At 54.4% G+C, this 16,453-nt stretch overlaps 3 protein-coding genes across 4 annotated transcripts; 1 reads left to right on the top strand and 2 right to left on the bottom strand.

The window, feature by feature from the left end:
* Positions 1-1,475: 1,475 nt before the first annotated feature.
* On the bottom strand, positions 1,476-6,154 carry MARCHF9 (membrane associated ring-CH-type finger 9). The gene is made up of 4 exons (XM_057704197.1): positions 5,715-6,154; positions 4,447-4,602; positions 3,570-3,762; positions 1,476-3,296 (listed from the first exon to the last, which is right to left on the bottom strand). The coding sequence occupies exons 1-4, from the start codon at positions 6,075-6,077 to the stop codon at positions 2,962-2,964; spliced, it is 1,047 nt and encodes a 348-aa protein (XP_057560180.1). The 5' UTR covers positions 6,078-6,154; the 3' UTR covers positions 1,476-2,961.
* A 2,953-nt stretch (positions 6,155-9,107) lies between these two features.
* On the top strand, positions 9,108-12,131 carry CDK4 (cyclin dependent kinase 4). Its single transcript, XM_057703249.1, has 8 exons — positions 9,108-9,351; positions 9,787-10,023; positions 10,189-10,324; positions 10,442-10,609; positions 10,774-10,883; positions 11,145-11,195; positions 11,337-11,472; positions 11,719-12,131. Exons 2-8 carry the CDS (start codon positions 9,806-9,808, stop codon positions 11,809-11,811), a joined length of 912 nt encoding a protein of 303 aa, XP_057559232.1. The 5' UTR covers positions 9,108-9,351; positions 9,787-9,805; the 3' UTR covers positions 11,812-12,131.
* Positions 12,132-12,322: 191 nt separating this feature from the next.
* On the bottom strand, positions 12,323-15,803 carry TSPAN31 (tetraspanin 31). Of its 2 annotated transcripts, none has more exons than XM_057703252.1 (6): positions 15,627-15,803; positions 14,197-14,364; positions 13,850-13,930; positions 13,395-13,526; positions 12,947-13,060; positions 12,323-12,848 (listed from the first exon to the last, which is right to left on the bottom strand). In XM_057703252.1, the coding sequence occupies exons 3-6, from the start codon at positions 13,925-13,927 to the stop codon at positions 12,774-12,776; spliced, it is 399 nt and encodes a 132-aa protein (XP_057559235.1). In that variant the 5' UTR covers positions 13,928-13,930; positions 14,197-14,364; positions 15,627-15,803; the 3' UTR covers positions 12,323-12,773. The 2 variants fall into 2 exon arrangements, with proteins under 2 accessions (XP_057559235.1, XP_057559233.1); XM_057703250.1 differs by lacking the exon at positions 15,627-15,803 and adding an exon at positions 14,895-15,129.
* Positions 15,804-16,453: the final 650 nt, after the last annotated feature.

Raw genomic sequence — 16,453 nt, 5'->3', positions numbered from 1 at the left:
CTTCAGAGAAAGACAGGGATACAGACAGAGAAGCGAAGTCAGACAGACAGGATGAAAGCCAAGTGTGGAGGTGGCCAGAAGCCCTAGGGCACCAAGGCGGGAGAAGAGGGGTGGGCAGCGGGAGCCTCTGCTTCCCTGAGTCAGCGCTCTCTGGCCCCCCCAGAGGCTGGGCTCATTTCTTCCCTTGTGATGTGTATATATTAACTCACCTTCCACACAAATACATCTCTCAACACATTCCCTGCAGCTCCTTCTGTAGCCTAACTTACCCTCCCGTGTCAGGACTTGTCCCCCTTCCTCCTGCTTCCCTCCATTCCAATTAGCAGATGGAGATGGAGATTTCACTTCACACTGCCTCCTCCTCTCACCACCTCAGCCCCTGCCCTAGGCTCCACCAGCCATTTGCCCTTCTAGGGGGTATCTTTTTATGTAAGATCTAGAGGGACAGGGTATACCCGAGGTTTGTGTGCTTTTACCGCCTCTCCTCTCAGCTCCTTCTCTGCTGGGTTCTCAGTCTCCACCCCGACGCCCTATCACTAAACTCAACTTGAACCTAAGTGACCTGATTTTTTAGCAATTTTGAGCTTGCAGGGAGAGTAACACCCAGCTTCCTCTCAGACCCTTTCCCCTGCAATCAGTGGTGAAGATTTTGCACACCCACACTCCTCATGGGAAAGTAGGACTGCTCACTTGAGGGCAGCAGTTCTTATGACCTCTCTCCTGGACAAGAATCTCTTAAAGGTGGAAAAAGGGAAGGAGAGAGGACCATACAGATCGCTGGTTCCAACCTCCACACCAAGACCTCCAGTGGTTCTGAAGGGGAGGGGAATGTACTGTCTCCCTTGGCCTCGTTTTAGGACTCAGGGTGGAAACAGAGACAGTGTGTTTGTGTGTAAGTGTGCTTATGTTCTTGCGTATGTCTAAGCCTCCATGTGGGGCCGTCACGGGGGACAGCCCAGGCTTGGCACAGGAAACCCCATCTGTGTCACAGGTACCTAAACCCTATCTGCTAGGGTAAGAACTAAGAGTCATTTGGATTTACTATCTCCCTCTGGTCTCCACCAGCTATTCTGTGAAAGGCAAATCAGTGAAGTTTGGCCCTTCTGTCTCCCCAGGTGGGGAATGTGGAAAGTTATCTCTCTGGGGAAACTATTTTCCACTGGAAAAGCGGGGGGCTCAGCCTCAGTCCTTTCTCCACTTTGGTCCCCTCTGAGGTTGGAGGTGATGCACTTCAACACTTGCAGGTAACTCAAACCCAAGTACAGCTTTGGTTCGTATACTCCCAGGCGAGTCTGGGTGCTAGCACCATGGACAGCGGCCAAGACCCCGTTTGGAGAGGGATGGGGAAGACCAGTTTCTCGGCGAGGATGTGTGATCTTTAGAAGAGAAGCACTGTCCCCAAAACACCCCTGGGGAGAAGGCAGAGCAGAACCTTCCTTGAGAGCAGGACCAGTAATAGGAAAGGCCTCTGGATCTGACTTAAGCCATGTTATGAAGTAATTATTTTAATTGCTGATGAATAGTTCATGTAAAAGACACCATCATTCACACAATACACAGCCCCAAGGCCTCAGGAGAAAGCAACCAGCCTTTAGGATAAGATTTTAACCAGTTGTCCCCAAACCTCTTCTCTATAAACAGCAGCCCTCTATGCCGCTGCCTCCATGCACGCGACCTCCCAGTGAAACACCGCTAGCTGGGGTACACACTGGGATCAGACCTGGGACCCTGAACTGCCTGCCACAGGAATACCTTAAACCGGGGCTGGAGACTCATAACCCTGGGAGATTCTGTCTGTCTCACTCCAAACGATTCCAAAGTCACTTCATACCACTTCCCTGGGTGAGCACATTACCTGGTAGGGATTAACAGAGCCCTCAAGATCCCCAGAACTAGGACTGCTCCAGCCTTCCCCATCCTCCAACGTTTCGGGGGCTGCAGGAGCTCTCGTTCTGGCAAATAACCACCATCCCTCGCATGTGCAGTGTCTATTTCCCCTCATATTTTCCATATCTATGAGAACACAACACAAATTTCCAAGGCTCTGTGCAACTCCCGGTGAAAAACATTTTGGAATTTGTTACCAGCTATTATTTGAAATGGACCATCAACTAGTCTAGAAATCTTTTTATGCCATCACTGATTTTCTTTGCAATGGCTTTCAACCTGTCCCTCATTTAACCTCAATCCAACTCTATGAGGTAGACAGGAATACCACGGTGGAGAGACTTTTTTCTAAATCACACAATGCACAGGAGTCAGGTCCACCCCTTAGATACTTCCGAGCACTGCCACCTAGCAGCCAATGTGAATTATTCACCACCAAGTGGGAGTTACACCTCCAACTCAGAATCCACGGCTGCATCTGAGATGTGCAACCTCTGCAGAGAAACCTCCCAATACCTCCCAACCCTCCAGAAAAGCCCCAGATGAGAAAGGAGTCTCCACGTGCATATAAATGATTCTTTATGCCCTCCCCCCATGCAATGGGGGTGGAGCAGGGGGAAGTACCCCCGCCCTCATGCAGGGAATGGGAGGTCAATGTATACTAGTCTTATTGCCAGCTGCCCTGTGGCCATGGGGTGGGGAATGGGGGGTCTACAGCCCCTTTCTTCTGGCGCTGGTCCCCCTTCACCAAGTCACCATAGTGGGGCTGGAGGCCCTAGGAGCTGAGGTAAGGACGGTTCTCTAGAGAAGAAAAGATGCTCTCCCCACCTGCCCACTGGCGGCCCCAGGATGCGTGTGAGGAGCTGTCAGTGGGGGCTGAAATGTCATCCATGTGTCTCTACCCAGTGAGCAGTAGAGGCCAGACAATGTCTCCAGCTTGAGGCTGCCCGCAGAGACCCTCAGTGGTGGGGGCAGTGTGCCCCAAACACCTTGTCCAGGTGGTACCTCCCGCAGCCATGACAGCCTGTCTCTGGCCGACGCACTGACTCAAGATCCCCGCTCCTGGAGTTTAGTTCAGACCGTCGTGACCCTCATGACCACCTCGCGGCCAGAATGGGCACTGGAACGGGCATCTGGTGGCCGCAGCTGTCCAAGGAGATGCAGGATTGTGTAACCACAGCGCTGAGGCAAGAGCGTCCGCATGCGCTGGGCAGCCGGGGGGCGGCTGGGGGCCCCAGTGGGGGGGCCCGTCCGTGAGGTCCTGGGGCCCGGCTTCCCTGCCGTCCCGCCCCCTGCATCTCCTCCTATGTCCTTGGTCTTGTCGTAATTCAGGACCTTCCACTGCTGGTTTACTGCCTGCCAGCGCTTGAAGATACGGTAGACAGAGGAGCCTTCATGGACGATGAGGCCTGAGCAAGGGTTAGGAAATTCAGGGTCAACCGCTGCCCAGACCTAGGCCAGAGGCACTTAAGCAAGCACTTCTGCAGGGGAAGGAGACAGGGTTGCAAAAGGCCTGGAGAAGCAGGGAAGGGAGGGGCACCAAGATAGCCCTAAAGGCTCCCAATGGTAGAAAATGTAGCCATGAAACTGAGGGAATGGGCAGCGAAAGCTAAATGTGTGCATTGGAGGAAGATGCAGGTGAGAAGCTGGAGCAGGTGAGAGAGAGACAGAGGTACCCTCACCTATGCAGACAACATCCATGAAGCCGTACATGCCGTAGCAGATCTGAAAGAGCAGATCTTGCCGTTGCCACTTGGCTGAAGGGCTGAGTGAGGACCAGATGAGCCAGGAGATGCTGGCGACGAGGAAGAGTGAGCCCAGAACTATGGCTGCAATCTGGACCTTCTCGATGACCGTCAGGGAGATGGCCTGCCACTGTGTGGGAGAAAAGGCTCCAAAAAGTCACAGAAAGAGATGGAGGACCAGATTAGGGTGGCCCCGAATAGGAAGATGCACCAGAAGCCTTCCTGAAACCCTTCAGGCAGGATTAACAATCTGTCTTCTCTGTGCCTTGATCAAATCTAGAATGTGGCACTTCTCACATTGTTTGAGACCGTTTTCTGTCTTATTTTAGAAAAGCATGATCGGGCAAGTGCTCTGAAGCCAGACCATCTAGGTTTGAATTCCAAATCCTTACTCCATTACTTACTGGTTGAGTAACTTTGGGAAAGTTTTAACATCTCTCTGTGCGTCAGTGACCTCATATTTAAAGTGGGGATACTAACGGCACCCAACTATCAGGATTATCGTGAAGATCAGAGTTAATACACACCAGGAGCTTGACACATAGAAAACGCTACATGTTTGCTACCAGCGGTAGCAGCAGCACTTTTCCTCTTTTGTTGTCCCAGGGCCTGGAACACAGGTGGCGCCCAATAAATGTCTTTGTCGTAAATGAAGGAAGGGAGGATTTACAGAGAGACAGGAAATTACGGTGATGGTAGGGAGAGTGACTTTGAAGCGAGAGTAGATGGATGAAATAAGCTCCCTGGAGGGTCCCTGATTTTAATTGCTGAAAGGCCCTTGCCCCAATCTCAGAGTTCTCCCCTTGCATCTCACCTGCAAGGGATTCTTGGTGCTGATCGCCAGGACCTGGTACTTGAAGTAGCAGAGCTCACAGCTCCAGGAGCCCCTCTCGCTGATCCAGCGGATGAGGCAGGGCTGGTGCGTGCAGCGCACGGAGCCGTCACAGCGGCAGGGGCTCAGGAGCTCCCCCTGGGGGAAGAGTGAGGAGGGTCCCTGTCAGCTGTCGCCACCCGACCCCAGTCCTTCCCACTCCGGGAGAGGCAAGCCTCCTCTCCAGGTCAGTCATTTTCCCACCTTAAATAAATAAACAAATAAAATTTTAAAAATTAAAAATTTTTTTTTAAAATCAGGCCTTTCGATCAAAACAGGACAAGAAAGTAAGGCTGCAAACTAAAAGAAAAAATTTAGAGCTCAAGGTAAACTTCCCTGACCCAATAGAAGACACACGGAAAGGGATGGGGGGGGTGGGGTCAAGGGGGTGGCCGCTGAATACTGGGTCTTCTCTGTTCCTAGAGTTTGAAGAAGGAGCTCTTTAGGGCTTCCCAAATGGAAGGCTACCCCTCAGGATCTGGAGAGACAGGAGGGAAGGCTCAGAGCTTCTGAGCCATGCCCGCCTAACCCACTCCATCACTGTAAACTATTCCACAGATGTGGTGCAGGCTGGCATCGGTTACAGTCCTCAGTTTCCAAATATCAAAAAGGGGGGAAATCCTAAGGGTGGGAGTGGAGGGTGTTCCCCTTAATTAAAGAGTAATTTCTCACGACGCAGAGACGCCCTCCCCCGCCCCACCCCCACCCCCACCCCAGGTGCTATCCCGGGACAACTTTGTCCATAACGTTTAAACAAAGGATATTCTTTGGAATGAGGAGGAAAGTTGTGGAATGGGAAGTGAAGAAAAGTGCCCCACGGAGAGAACTACTGAGGAAGGCAAGGGCAGCGGCTGGGCCCCTCCCTGCAAGGTGGGAACAGAAGCCTTCCCCTCTCTGCCCACCTCCCAGGGAACAGGCCCTTTCAGCCTACAGAGACCCTGGGGTGAGAGAAGCGGGAGAGAGAGGCTGACTCGGTTAAGGGGAGGCGGGGACGGTGAGCCCTCTCAGGAGAAAGCCCCACCCCTTGCTGGGGACCCCTGCTCCTCCCGCTCCCCAGACCTGCGCTCCCGGGGTCTCCGGCCCCGCCCCCCCGCCTCACTCCGTCTCCAGCCCAGGTGCTGGGTCCCGCCCAGCCTCCGCGGGCCCCGCCCCCTGTGCCCGGGCTCCCCGGGCGCCCCAGGTGCGCGCCCCGCCGGGGGCCCAGGCCTCACCTGCTCCGGGCCCTGGAAGCAGATTCGGCACTGGGGGGTCCGGAGCCCGCTGTCCAGGCTGCTGCTGAGCGACAGGGCGTCCAGCGCGCCCGGGGGCGGCGGCGGCGGCGGCGGCGCGGGCGGCGGCGGGGGTCCGGCCCGCGGCTCCTTGTCGCCGGCCAGGCCCCGGGCCCTGGGCTCCGACCCGTAGTACTCCTCCTCGTCGCCGTCGCCGTCCCGGGCCGAGCAGCCGGCGAAGGGCGCCCAGCCGCAGCCGCCCCCCCCGCCCCCCCGGGGCTGCGGCTCGGCCCGGGGCCGCCCCCCGCCCGTCAGCACCAGCAGCTTCAGCTCGTTCAGGAACATGCGGAGCCGGGACTTGAGCATCGTCCGGGCGCCGCGGGCCGGGGGGCGGCGTGCAGCGGGGGGGGGGGGCTCCCGGGCGGCGGGGGGGAGGGGGAGGACGGGGCCGGGAGGGGGGCGCGCGCGCGCGGGAGCCGAGCCCCGCCGGGGTCTTCGGGGCCTGCGGGAGCCGCTCACGGCTGCCGCCGCCGGGGCTCCGGGGCTCGCGGGGCCGAGGGGGCTGGCGGCCCGGGGGCGGCGGGGCGGGCGGCCATGGCCGGGGCCGGGGGCGGGGAGGGGGCTCAGGGTGCGGCGGCCCGCGGGTCCGGGTCCGGAGCGGGCCGGGCCCCCGGGGTTGCGCGCCCCGGTGCTCCTGCGGCGGGGCCGCCCCCCATCGCCGTGCTCCCGGCCCCAGTCCCGCTCCGGCTCCCGGCTCCGGCTCGGCCCGTGCGCTCGGCGGTGGCAAATGGCGGCTCCTTCCGGCGGCGGCGGCGGCGGAGACCCCCCCGGAGCGGCGGGCGGGCGGGGCGGGAGCCGGGGAGCCGGTGAGGGATGGAGGGAGGGGCGGGGCGGGGAGGGGGAGAGGAGGAGAAGGGGCCGCGGCTGCGCATCCCCGCCCTGCCCCGCACGAGCAGGTGTCCCCAGAGGCGGGGGCGAGTGTGCGAGCCCGGGGGAGGGTGGAGGGAGGGAGTGGCCAAGGAAAGGGGGTGTGCACACGGGTAGGAGAATAGGTGTGTGAATGGGGGTGTGGGTGTGGGGGGGGGAGGCGGGTGAGGATGGAAGGTGAGTGGTCAAAGACGCAGGTGCACCGAGGAGGAAGAGGCTTGTACAAGATGGGAGTTGCAAAGAAAGAAAGCTATGCAACGGTCCGAGGTGACTGAGCAAGAGATGGACTCAAGCAATAAACACGTATACACAAAAGACTGGAACGTGTGCATGGCGTGGGACGATGGAAAAGAGATGAGTGTGTAAGGGATGGAACTGGATTGTATGAGAAACAGAAGTGTGTAATTGTAATGTGTGAGGGAGGCGAGTGAGCAAGGGAGACCTGAGTGCTAAAGCGATGAGTGTCTTTCCTGGTATTCTCCTGACCCACCACCACTGCACTGAAGTGAACAATACATCACACACACACACACACACACTTTTTGCTTTTAAAGGGTCCTGACCCTGAGAACCAGTTGTACCCCCTCGTCACATTATTTCTGCCTTACACTTACATCCTTCCTCTCCTCTCCTTTTCAGTGCTGAGGGAAAAGGAATTCCAGGGGAGCTCAGCGAGTCAAACACAATGGGAAAAAATTAATTAGGAAAAGAGTAATTAACAGGAGAAGGGAGGGTATGTAATCAAGGACAGACTGCCAAACTAAGACTCCTCAATAGAAAGCGATTAAGGAGAGTAATGCTCTCAGGAAGCATTCAAATATTTTGGATGGATGGATGGATGGATGAATGAATCAGAAAAAGGGTCTGGAACCCGAGCCAACACAGAAGATGACTTCTATTTTAAGTACAGTGAGCTTATGTGGAGGGTGCGGCTAAAGTGGACCCTGCTGGTGTAGCATGGAAGTTTGACACACTCAGATACACTTAGCCTTCCAGAAGGTTTACAAACCAACTAATCCTAGCAAAATAGCCAATGAAACATTCTCACAAGCCCCTTAGCCAGTTAAGACCTTGAGATTTTTCTTACTAGTGTCCCAGTTGCCTTTGCCAGCAAGGGCCCAGAACTACAAATATCAGAATGCAAAGAGGGGGAATCTTTACTGACATGTCTTTCATTTTGCCCTGGAGTATGGTTCATATTAATCTCACGCCTGAACTCTTACATCCTCAGCCAGATAGTTAAGGAGAATAGAAGTTAGGGCACAAGGAGAGCAAATAGAGGAATAGAATGGCTTCAGATTTTAGACAGTTTATCATAAATGAGACACCCACTCCTTCCTTCCCTTATTCCCATTCCCCCAAGCGGTTGGGAGATAAAGAAGCTGGAGCCAGTAAGACAAGGGAAGTCCAAAGAAACTTGCCTATTGCCTACCTAGATGTCTGTGAGCACAGGCTATTTGGGAAAAGTTTGTTCTGAGGAGGGGCAAGGGCTAAGCAAGCTTGCAATAGGGGGAAAGAGGGAAACACAATGACCCCATATAAGGAGTCACAAGCTCTGCAGAGGGGCACAATCATTTTCAGGCAATGTGGTGGTAACTTCCCTGCACATGCTCACTCCTGTATCTATCCATCTATATGTGCTGGATAAAATATTATACACACACGTTATCGCTGCAAAAAAGATCCTTAAATGTCAAGTATTCGTGTTTCCAGCTCATCAGTAACTTCTCTGCCAGAAGGTATGGGGTCTCTGCTTTAATACTCCCAGGAAGAGGTGGAAGTTGGGAAGAGGGGAGGGCATTACCTTGCCACTCTTCCTGTTGGATTACTGTATTAATCAGCCTTCCATCAGTCCTTTAATCCTAGTTTTGCCCTCAGATGGGTACTGTCTACTCCCTATTTTATATGACCGCATATAAAATATGTGGCTATATCTTTACAGACAGCCTTATCACTAGTTTAAAGCAGGAGTGCCTGAGACACCAAAACAATTCACAAACGACACCCCACATACACACAGGAAGCAAGCACTCAGTAAAAATTCGCTGAATGAGTGAATGAAACAAAGATACAAATAAGAATATGTTTTCCGATAGCGGTGGAGCAGAAAGGCGAGAGCATCACCTCCCGTCCCCCGGGCCCACCTCCCGGCATAGACGGAGAGTGAGACTGGAGATGCACTCGGGCCCGGCCTGCAGCCCAGAGTTGGGAATCCTGGGTGGCCCAGGTTACCATGGCACCGCATGAGCCACCACCCTCTCTCTTCTCCCGCCCCACCCCCCGAGCCAGAGTTACGGCAGCCAGTCACGTGCCCTGCAGCGTAACCACACCTCCGCTCCTCCAAGCAATGTCAAGCGGTCACGTGTGATAGCAACACATCACGTGGTTGCCATGGCCCCTCCGCCCTTTTCCCCTCCCCGCCCTCTTCGCGTTCAAAGCCGCTCCCGGCCGCCCCTCTGCGCATGCGTAGTCTGGTCACGTGCGCCGAACTTCCGGTATTCGCCCCGCCCCCCCGGTTTCCGCGCGCCTCTTTGGCAGCTGGTCACATGGTGAGGGTGGGGGTAAAGGGGGCCGCTCTAGCCTGCGGCCTGTGTCTATGGTCGGGCCCGTAGCGTCCAGCTGTCCCGGACACAGCCCGAGTGTATGGCGCCGCAGGAACCGGCTCCGGGGCCCCGATAACGGGCCGCCCCCGCAGCTCCAGACACGGGGCGAGGTAAGTGTAGCCCTTCCCAGGATTGGGGACCCTTCTCGCCTTCCACGGCTTCCTCCGCGGGCTGGTTATGGAAGGGTCGCTCGAGGGCGGGAAGTGGGGCAGGATGTGATACGTGCCTTTGTGGCCGTAGGGAGGTGCAGTTTCAGGGACTGGATGCAGGGTCTCCGATGTAAAGGGTCTGTCGTGTGGGATTTAGCTTGTGCGGGGCTCGATGGTCCCAGAGGAAAATGCGTTCTTTTATTCCAGGGCCTCACGTGGCTGGAGGGGTTGGGGTAGTCGTTGTGTTACCTGGGGGGCCGGCTCATGGAAGTTTGGGGAAGGGGCGGGATGGTGGTGTCTTTGTGATGTCTTCTGTGGGAGTCACTTTGTTGCTGCAGGCTCATACCATCGGAATTGTGGAAGGAATTTCGGTGTTAGGAGTCTCTGTGATTGTAGGGTCTCCTCTGGTCTGAGAATGGCTACCCCTCGATATGAACCAGTGGCTGAGATTGGTGTTGGTGCCTATGGGACGGTGTACAAGGCCCGTGATCCCCACAGTGGCCACTTCGTGGCCCTCAAGAGCGTAAGAGTCCCCAATGGAGGAGGTGCTGGAGGGGGCCTGCCCATCAGCACAGTTCGTGAGGTGGCCTTACTGCGGCGGCTGGAGGCTTTTGAGCATCCCAACGTTGTGCGGTGAGCAGAAGGTGGGGGGTTGGGAGCGGGTCGTACAAGGGAAAAGACCGCCTAACCTGTAGATGGGGAGTGCTGGTCCGGAGGGAAGTGGGGACCCTGAGGACATGGGGAGGCCATGTTGGGTCCAAGACGATTCCTCAGTGAGTGACCATTTGTTCTGGCCAGGCTGATGGACGTCTGTGCCACAGCCCGAACTGACCGGGAGACCAAAGTGACCCTGGTGTTTGAGCATGTGGACCAAGACCTAAGGACATACCTGGACAAGGCACCCCCCCCAGGCTTGCCAGTGGAGACCATCAAGGTGAGTGGGGCGGGCAGACACTAAGAGATAGATTGGGACCTTTGCAGGAGCACCTGTGGTGATTTCAGGCATGGTGCCTAGTTCCCAGCCTGTCTGTACCTCTCACTTCAAAACCAGGATCTGATGCGCCAGTTTCTAAGAGGCCTCGATTTCCTTCATGCCAACTGCATCGTTCACCGAGACCTGAAGCCAGAGAACATACTGGTGACAAGTGGTGGGACAGTCAAGCTGGCTGACTTTGGCCTGGCCAGAATCTACAGCTACCAGATGGCACTTACACCTGTGGTCAGTAGAATGATGGTAGCCAGGATGGGTTCTGGTTGGGGGAGGAGAGTGATTCCCCATAGCAGTTGAGAAGGCATGTGTTTTTCACGTGCTTGACTTTAGCTAATCAGTTGTGCTTCAGGGTAATTCACAGGGCTCTCATCCACTCTTCTTACTTCCATTAGGTCGTTACGCTCTGGTACCGCGCTCCAGAAGTTCTTTTGCAGTCTACATATGCAACACCTGTGGACATGTGGAGTGTTGGCTGTATCTTCGCAGAGATGTTTCGTCGGAAGTATGGGGCCCAAGTATCCTGGACATTTTGAATTTCCCAAATCTCTGATTCATAAACCACGTCCATGCCTTGCCCACTCTTCCACTTGAGTTCCGCTGGCCACCTTATCCATAACGCGAAGCTCTGAGATGTGCTGGAATTAGGAATTTTGTAGCCCTTTTTTCTCTATATCCTGTGTTTTGAGCCACTAAGCAGTAATCATTCTACTGCCGTATCTTTGAAAATGACTGCTGCCTAAATGAATGTCTCTTTTCATCTTAGGCCTCTCTTCTGTGGAAACTCTGAAGCTGACCAGTTAGGCAAAATCTTTGAGTAAGTGGCCTGCAAAAGGAGAGTTTACCATTCTGAGTCCTTCTCTTTCTGCTGAGCCCTGGATGGCAACTGGCTCTGCCCCTGGAGATGGGCGCTAGAGAAGGAAGGGCCCTCCTGACCAGAATTCTCCTGTTCCCATAGCCTGATTGGACTGCCCCCAGAGGATGACTGGCCCCGAGATGTGTCTCTGCCCCGAGGAGCCTTCTCCCCCAGAGGGCCTCGCCCAGTGCAGTCGGTGGTACCTGAGATGGAGGAGTCTGGAGCACAGCTGCTGCTGGTACTGGACTTGGGCTTGGGCATGGGCACGGGGTGAGATTGGGGTAGACAATGGAGCAGGATAAAAGGTACCCAGATGCATTGTGGTTACTGAGACTTGTTGGGGGATGCGCTAGTTTTTATTGCTGCTTTGAATGGCTGTCCACAAAGAGGGATATAGAAAATAGCCCATCCTAGGTATTGTTGAGGGTGAGCAGAAGTCTTTTTTGTGGCTTCACGGTTTTCTGATCTTTTCCTGCCTTCTCAGGAGATGCTGACTTTTAACCCACACAAGCGAATCTCTGCCTTCCGAGCCCTACAGCACTCATATCTACATAAGGCAGAAGGGAACCCAGAGTGAGCCACAGAATGGTTGCAGCAGAACCAAGAGAAGAAAAGCCGCCTTTCCTTTCCTTTGAACACTTGAGTGGAGAGCCCCCACGAGAAGGCGCCTCTGCCTTCATCTCTGAGGCTCCGGAGACTCCAACTTTTTACAGAATATTATGCTGCCTTAATGACATTCCCCTCCCACCCCTCCTTTTGAGGCTTATTATCCTTCTCCTGCCCCATGTGTCCTTAAACCAAGGGGTATGTCCCTTGTTCTCCCCTTCCCTATACCTTGATGTTAGGATCCTTTTTTATACAGGAAAAACCAAACAAAGAAATACGGTCTTTTGTTTGTTTGCTGTCTTTTTTGTTTTTGTTTATGTTTCTTCCTCTGATTGGCTTTGCTGTGTGGGGATTTGAAAAAACCATTTGGAAGATGGAACGTCCCTGCAGATTCTCCTTAGGTCACAGGGCCTACATAGGCAGTGGAGCCCCTCAACTACCAAAACAGAAGAAAAGGTGCTTACGTTGCTTCTTTGATTACGGAGTTTAAATGGTTTTTATTTTTATATTCACTGAACTTCCCCAGACTGGGTCCTGCTTATTACAAGAGTTCTTGGTGGTTTTCTCTCTGGATCTGTCGTTGATCTACCCTCAGAGCAAAGATATGTTGAGGTGGTCCAGCATGTGGAAGAGAGAAGAGGGGAAACAGCCAGGAATGACTCCAACCCCTATCCCATCTCATGCACTCCCAGGGGTTTTCTATGTCCACTTAGGGAGAGAGGAAGGAAGGTCTGTCTTCATTCCTTATAATCTTGCTCCCAACAAAACACGTCAAGGCATAAAGCCTAGCTTGTCAGTCATCTTTAGGGAACACGGCGAAGGGCCTTTCCTTTTTCTCAAACAAAAAGGGCTACAGACCCCAGGTTTTCCCTAAGGGAGGAAGAAAAAGCTTAGGGAGAGCAGACAGCAGAAAAGTCAGAAGGACCCAAAGTCTCATAGAAAGGCACTGGGGTTGGCTCGAGGATCCTTCTGATTCCGAAACCTCATCGCTAGCCAAACACCAAGGATCTGTAGAAGCAAAGGGGAAGAGGTGAGCACAAACTGACTCTCTGGGGCTGAGCCTTAAAGACACAGAGGAAGCATAGACAGGAATGGGAGACTGTTACCTCTGTGAAGCTAAAGAAGAGTCCAACGCCCCCCAAGATCTTCAGGGCTTCGTCTGAATGCTTAAGAAACTTTTCTCCACACATCTGGCATGTGGGGCTCCGGCTCTTGCAGATCTGAGGATAAAGTCCGTGTGTGTGTGTGTGTGTGTGGGTGTGTGCGCGCACGCTTGGAGGATGCGGAGTTGCTACCCTAATATCTATGGTGAATGATCCTAGAAATTATTTTCCAGTTCCTGATAAGTATCCTATAGACTGAAATCTTACTTGGCTAATTTTCTAGCTTCTGTATCCACCTCCCCCCCCCCCCCCCCCCCCCCCCCCCGCCGCCCCCAACACAGCCCCAGTGCAAGTGAGCTGCTAGAGAGGCAATCACATTCAAACTCAGATCTACCAATGTGGGAACTGGCCTTACCCAGTTTCCTCCCCCCCCTTTCCCACACCAACTCACTGCAGTGCAGAAAGCATAGTCTTGTTGATCCAGGGTCGTGAGGTTGAACAAGCCACAGCAATCAAAACTTCTTTCCAGTTCATCTCGGGTCTTATTGCTCATGACCCACCAAGAAGCATTGATGACATCTGTCTGGAGGTTACAGGCAGAAGGGCGGTATCCATGCTGCTAACCTTAAGAATCCCCTACGTCCTGGTCCCAGTTCAAGTGCCTATTTCCCTCTTTAAGCGAAGGGAGTTAACACCTTCAGAAGCAAAGGTGCAGACACCATGATAACTATCCACTTCCTTCTGGATCATCCTCATAGACGATTAGCCAGGATCCCAGAGGAAGCAAATAGGTGAAGAGTCTGGAGGTAGTGGACCCAAGAATGATCTTTTGGGGCCAGGCTGAGGGTAAGGGGTTAGAGGCTGGGGGGAGGGGGAAAGCAAGTACTTGAAAGGGCACCCTCTTACCTGTTTGCTTAGGTTAATAGCCAGACATGAGCAAGAGATTCCAAACTGGAAGATGAAGACCAAGCCAAGAATGATCATGTACTGAGAGGAAGAGTTATGGGAAAAAAAGTCCTAGATTCCGTTACGTTACACCTATAATAACCATCTGATCTATCGATAGAACTGACACAGTTATGTCAGTTGAAAACAATAAAATCATCAGCTTTTGCTTCATAGAGTATGGTACAAGGGAGGGCAAGGAGACAGATCCCCAAGATCCCTGAGGTCTCCTACCCTTGTCTCTAACTTCCTCGCTGACTCAGCCCTCCCAAGAGCCCCAGTGCCCGCATCCCTTCAGGTCAGGATACAAAGAACAGCAGTACTTGGTGGTGGTTGACAGCACCCACCAGTCCAGCCACCGCGATGAGAAGGAGGAAGACTCCCACAGCAATGACTGCTCCGATGATGTGGATGCTGGACACCAGACCCAGGCCTTTAGCCCACGCAGCCACTCCAATGAGCAACAAGCCTACCAGCTGCGGGAAACAGAGCGGGGTACGTCTCACAGAGTTCCAGTATGCACCACAGCCAAAGGCCACGGGGGGCCGGGGCGGGGTTGGACAAAAAAGGAACAGTTTTGTGTGAATGAGCGAGAGGAGGTGCTACTGTCAGGACCACAAGCATCCTTGGGCACTCCCCACCAGAGGTCAGAATGGCTGGGATGGGGGTGGGGAGGTGGCAGGCATAGTAGAGTCCATGGATATAAAATGGAACATTTAGCTTCATCCATCACCTCTATTTGGGAGAAACTTAAGTTCACAAGAGGGCGGTCTGGGCCTTTATGCCCACATCCTTCAGTTCATTACCCCCACCCCCAGACATACCCTCTCATCACCGGAAGCCTCCCCTCTTCCCACGGAAGTCCCCAGGAATTCCCTCTTCGCCGGAAGTTCCCGGGAATCTTCCCGGAACCCCCAGTACACCCCTCTCCCCATCGGAAGTCCCCTGGAGAGTCTCCCCGCTCGCCTTTCCGCCCTGAAGCTCCCCCCCACCTCCAAAGCCTCACCATGTAGACCACGTTGAGCGCGCACAGCGCATTCTTGGAGCAGGCAAAGCCTCCGCAAACCATCTCCCCAGCTTTGGGGACCCAAGTGGTCCCAGGCACTTGGGGGGAGGGTCTCGGGGACCGTCTTCGGGGACCTCGGCAGCTTCTGTCTCTTTAAATCGAGTCCAGCCAAACCCAATCCTCTGCGCCTGCACCGCCCCGCCCCTGCCTGCGGATTGGCCAGACTCGGGGCTAATCCGGGACGTTGAGGGCCTGAGCGCCAATCAGTCTGCATTGCGTCACCGATCCGCCTGCCGGCCCCCCCCGGAGGCTCTTTATTGGATGAAACTTAAACCTGGGGGCAGGGCTTCCAGAGGTTCTCACAGGGACCGGAGCCTAAACGTCAAAGCCCCGGATTGAACGCGGAGCTTTGCGCGGAGAGCGCGGGAAGGGGTCTCGCCCGCGGGAAGGGGTCTCGCCCGCGGGAAGGGGTCTCGCCCGCGGGAAGAGGTCTCGCCCGCGGGAAGAGGCGCTAGAGGAACCCCGGCCAAGAGGGCCGGGTGAAAGCGCTCCTCCCATCAAGGGCGCGCCCTCCCGCCCCTTCCCGCGTGTCCAGCAGTGACGTCATGATGACGCCCTCGCTCGCTGCTATTGCGTCACACTCGGGAACACCCAGAGAGGCAAAATACTGCGCTGTTTACCCCAGCCGCAGAGGCCGCGGGTCTGGCACAGCAGCGCCCAGCAGATACTCACATGTGCGCAGGCGCAGCCGCGGGTACACGTGGTCTGGACCGTAGCCCCTCCTGATGGGGCGTGAGCCTGCTAGAAACTCGATAGGAGAAACAGGAGCCTCGGGCCGGTGCATACCTGCGTGTGACACAGCCGCAGGTACACGCTGAGTGTGCTGGCGTCTTCGGAGCACATGCCCGATCCTGGGCGTGTAGGAAAAAAAAGGGGGGGGAGGCGTCTGGAATATGAATAAAGATGAGGGGAAGGAGGAGTCTTCACGTTTTCACTCGAGAGGCGGCAGAGTGGTTGGTCAGCATCTGTTTATTATTGAATAAGTGCTTTGACACACTGCCTTTTCCATGGGGATGGGAAGAGGCATAGTTCCTCTTTCTCCCAAGAGAAAAAGGCAGTCATAGTAGGAACACACATGAAACACCTTCCTTCAACCCCACAGTGATTTACTTTGGTGTGTACTTAGATTCTATGACTGCGTAAGTGGCCTCGTCTTACCGCTCGAGTCAGGCGGCACGGGTTCCAACTGTACCTCCTACTGTGTAAACTTTGGCCAGTTACTTAAGCTCCCCGTGCCTGTTTCCTCACCTGTAAAATGGGGGTAAGTAACAATACACCCATCTCTTGGGTTATTGTGAAAATTGAATGAGTTGCTATAAATATTTAGAACGCTTAGAACAGTACCTGGCACATAGTAAACACTCATTGTTCCCTGTTATCGTTCAGGCTATTTTACAGTTTCCAGTGGGTAATCCCAACCCTAATTCTCTTATCTCTACTTACACATTCATATATTAAAATCCCCTATCCTACACAAATTAATATCAATAAGATGTTCA

The sequence above is a fragment of the Hippopotamus amphibius genome, chromosome 12 (genome assembly GCF_030028045.1).
Source record: "Hippopotamus amphibius kiboko isolate mHipAmp2 chromosome 12, mHipAmp2.hap2, whole genome shotgun sequence".
In the NCBI taxonomy this organism is placed as follows: domain Eukaryota; kingdom Metazoa; phylum Chordata; class Mammalia; order Artiodactyla; family Hippopotamidae; genus Hippopotamus; species Hippopotamus amphibius.
The sequence above is the reverse complement of the archived record's forward strand: the minus strand, read 5'-3'. Positions and strand labels throughout refer to the sequence as shown.

What these genes read in the sequence shown, in the direction of transcription:
- MARCHF9 (XM_057704197.1), bottom strand. Translation starts at nt 6,077, where the DNA reads ATGCTCAAGTCCCGGCTCCGCATGTTCCTGAACGAGCTGAAGCTGCTG. An exon ending in GCACCAAGAATCCCTTGCAG is followed by an intron (nt 3,763 to 4,446) that starts GTGAGATGCAAG and finishes TCTCCCACACAG; the next exon opens with TGGCAGGCCATCTCCCTGAC. An exon ending in CATGGATGTTGTCTGCATAG is followed by an intron (nt 3,297 to 3,569) that starts GTGAGGGTACCT and finishes ACCCTTGCTCAG; the next exon opens with GCCTCATCGTCCATGAAGGC.
- CDK4 (XM_057703249.1), top strand. Translation starts at nt 9,806, where the DNA reads ATGGCTACCCCTCGATATGAACCAGTGGCTGAGATTGGTGTTGGTGCC. An exon ending in AGATGGCACTTACACCTGTG is followed by an intron (nt 10,610 to 10,773) that starts GTCAGTAGAATG and finishes TACTTCCATTAG; the next exon opens with GTCGTTACGCTCTGGTACCG. An exon ending in GCAGAGATGTTTCGTCGGAA is followed by an intron (nt 10,884 to 11,144) that starts GTATGGGGCCCA and finishes TTTTCATCTTAG; the next exon opens with GCCTCTCTTCTGTGGAAACT.
- TSPAN31 (XM_057703250.1), bottom strand. Translation starts at nt 14,957, where the DNA reads ATGGTTTGCGGAGGCTTTGCCTGCTCCAAGAATGCGCTGTGCGCGCTC. An exon ending in CTATTAACCTAAGCAAACAG is followed by an intron (nt 13,527 to 13,849) that starts GTAAGAGGGTGC and finishes TGTAACCTCCAG; the next exon opens with ACAGATGTCATCAATGCTTC. An exon ending in ACTATGCTTTCTGCACTGCA is followed by an intron (nt 13,061 to 13,394) that starts GTGAGTTGGTGT and finishes CTTTATCCTCAG; the next exon opens with ATCTGCAAGAGCCGGAGCCC.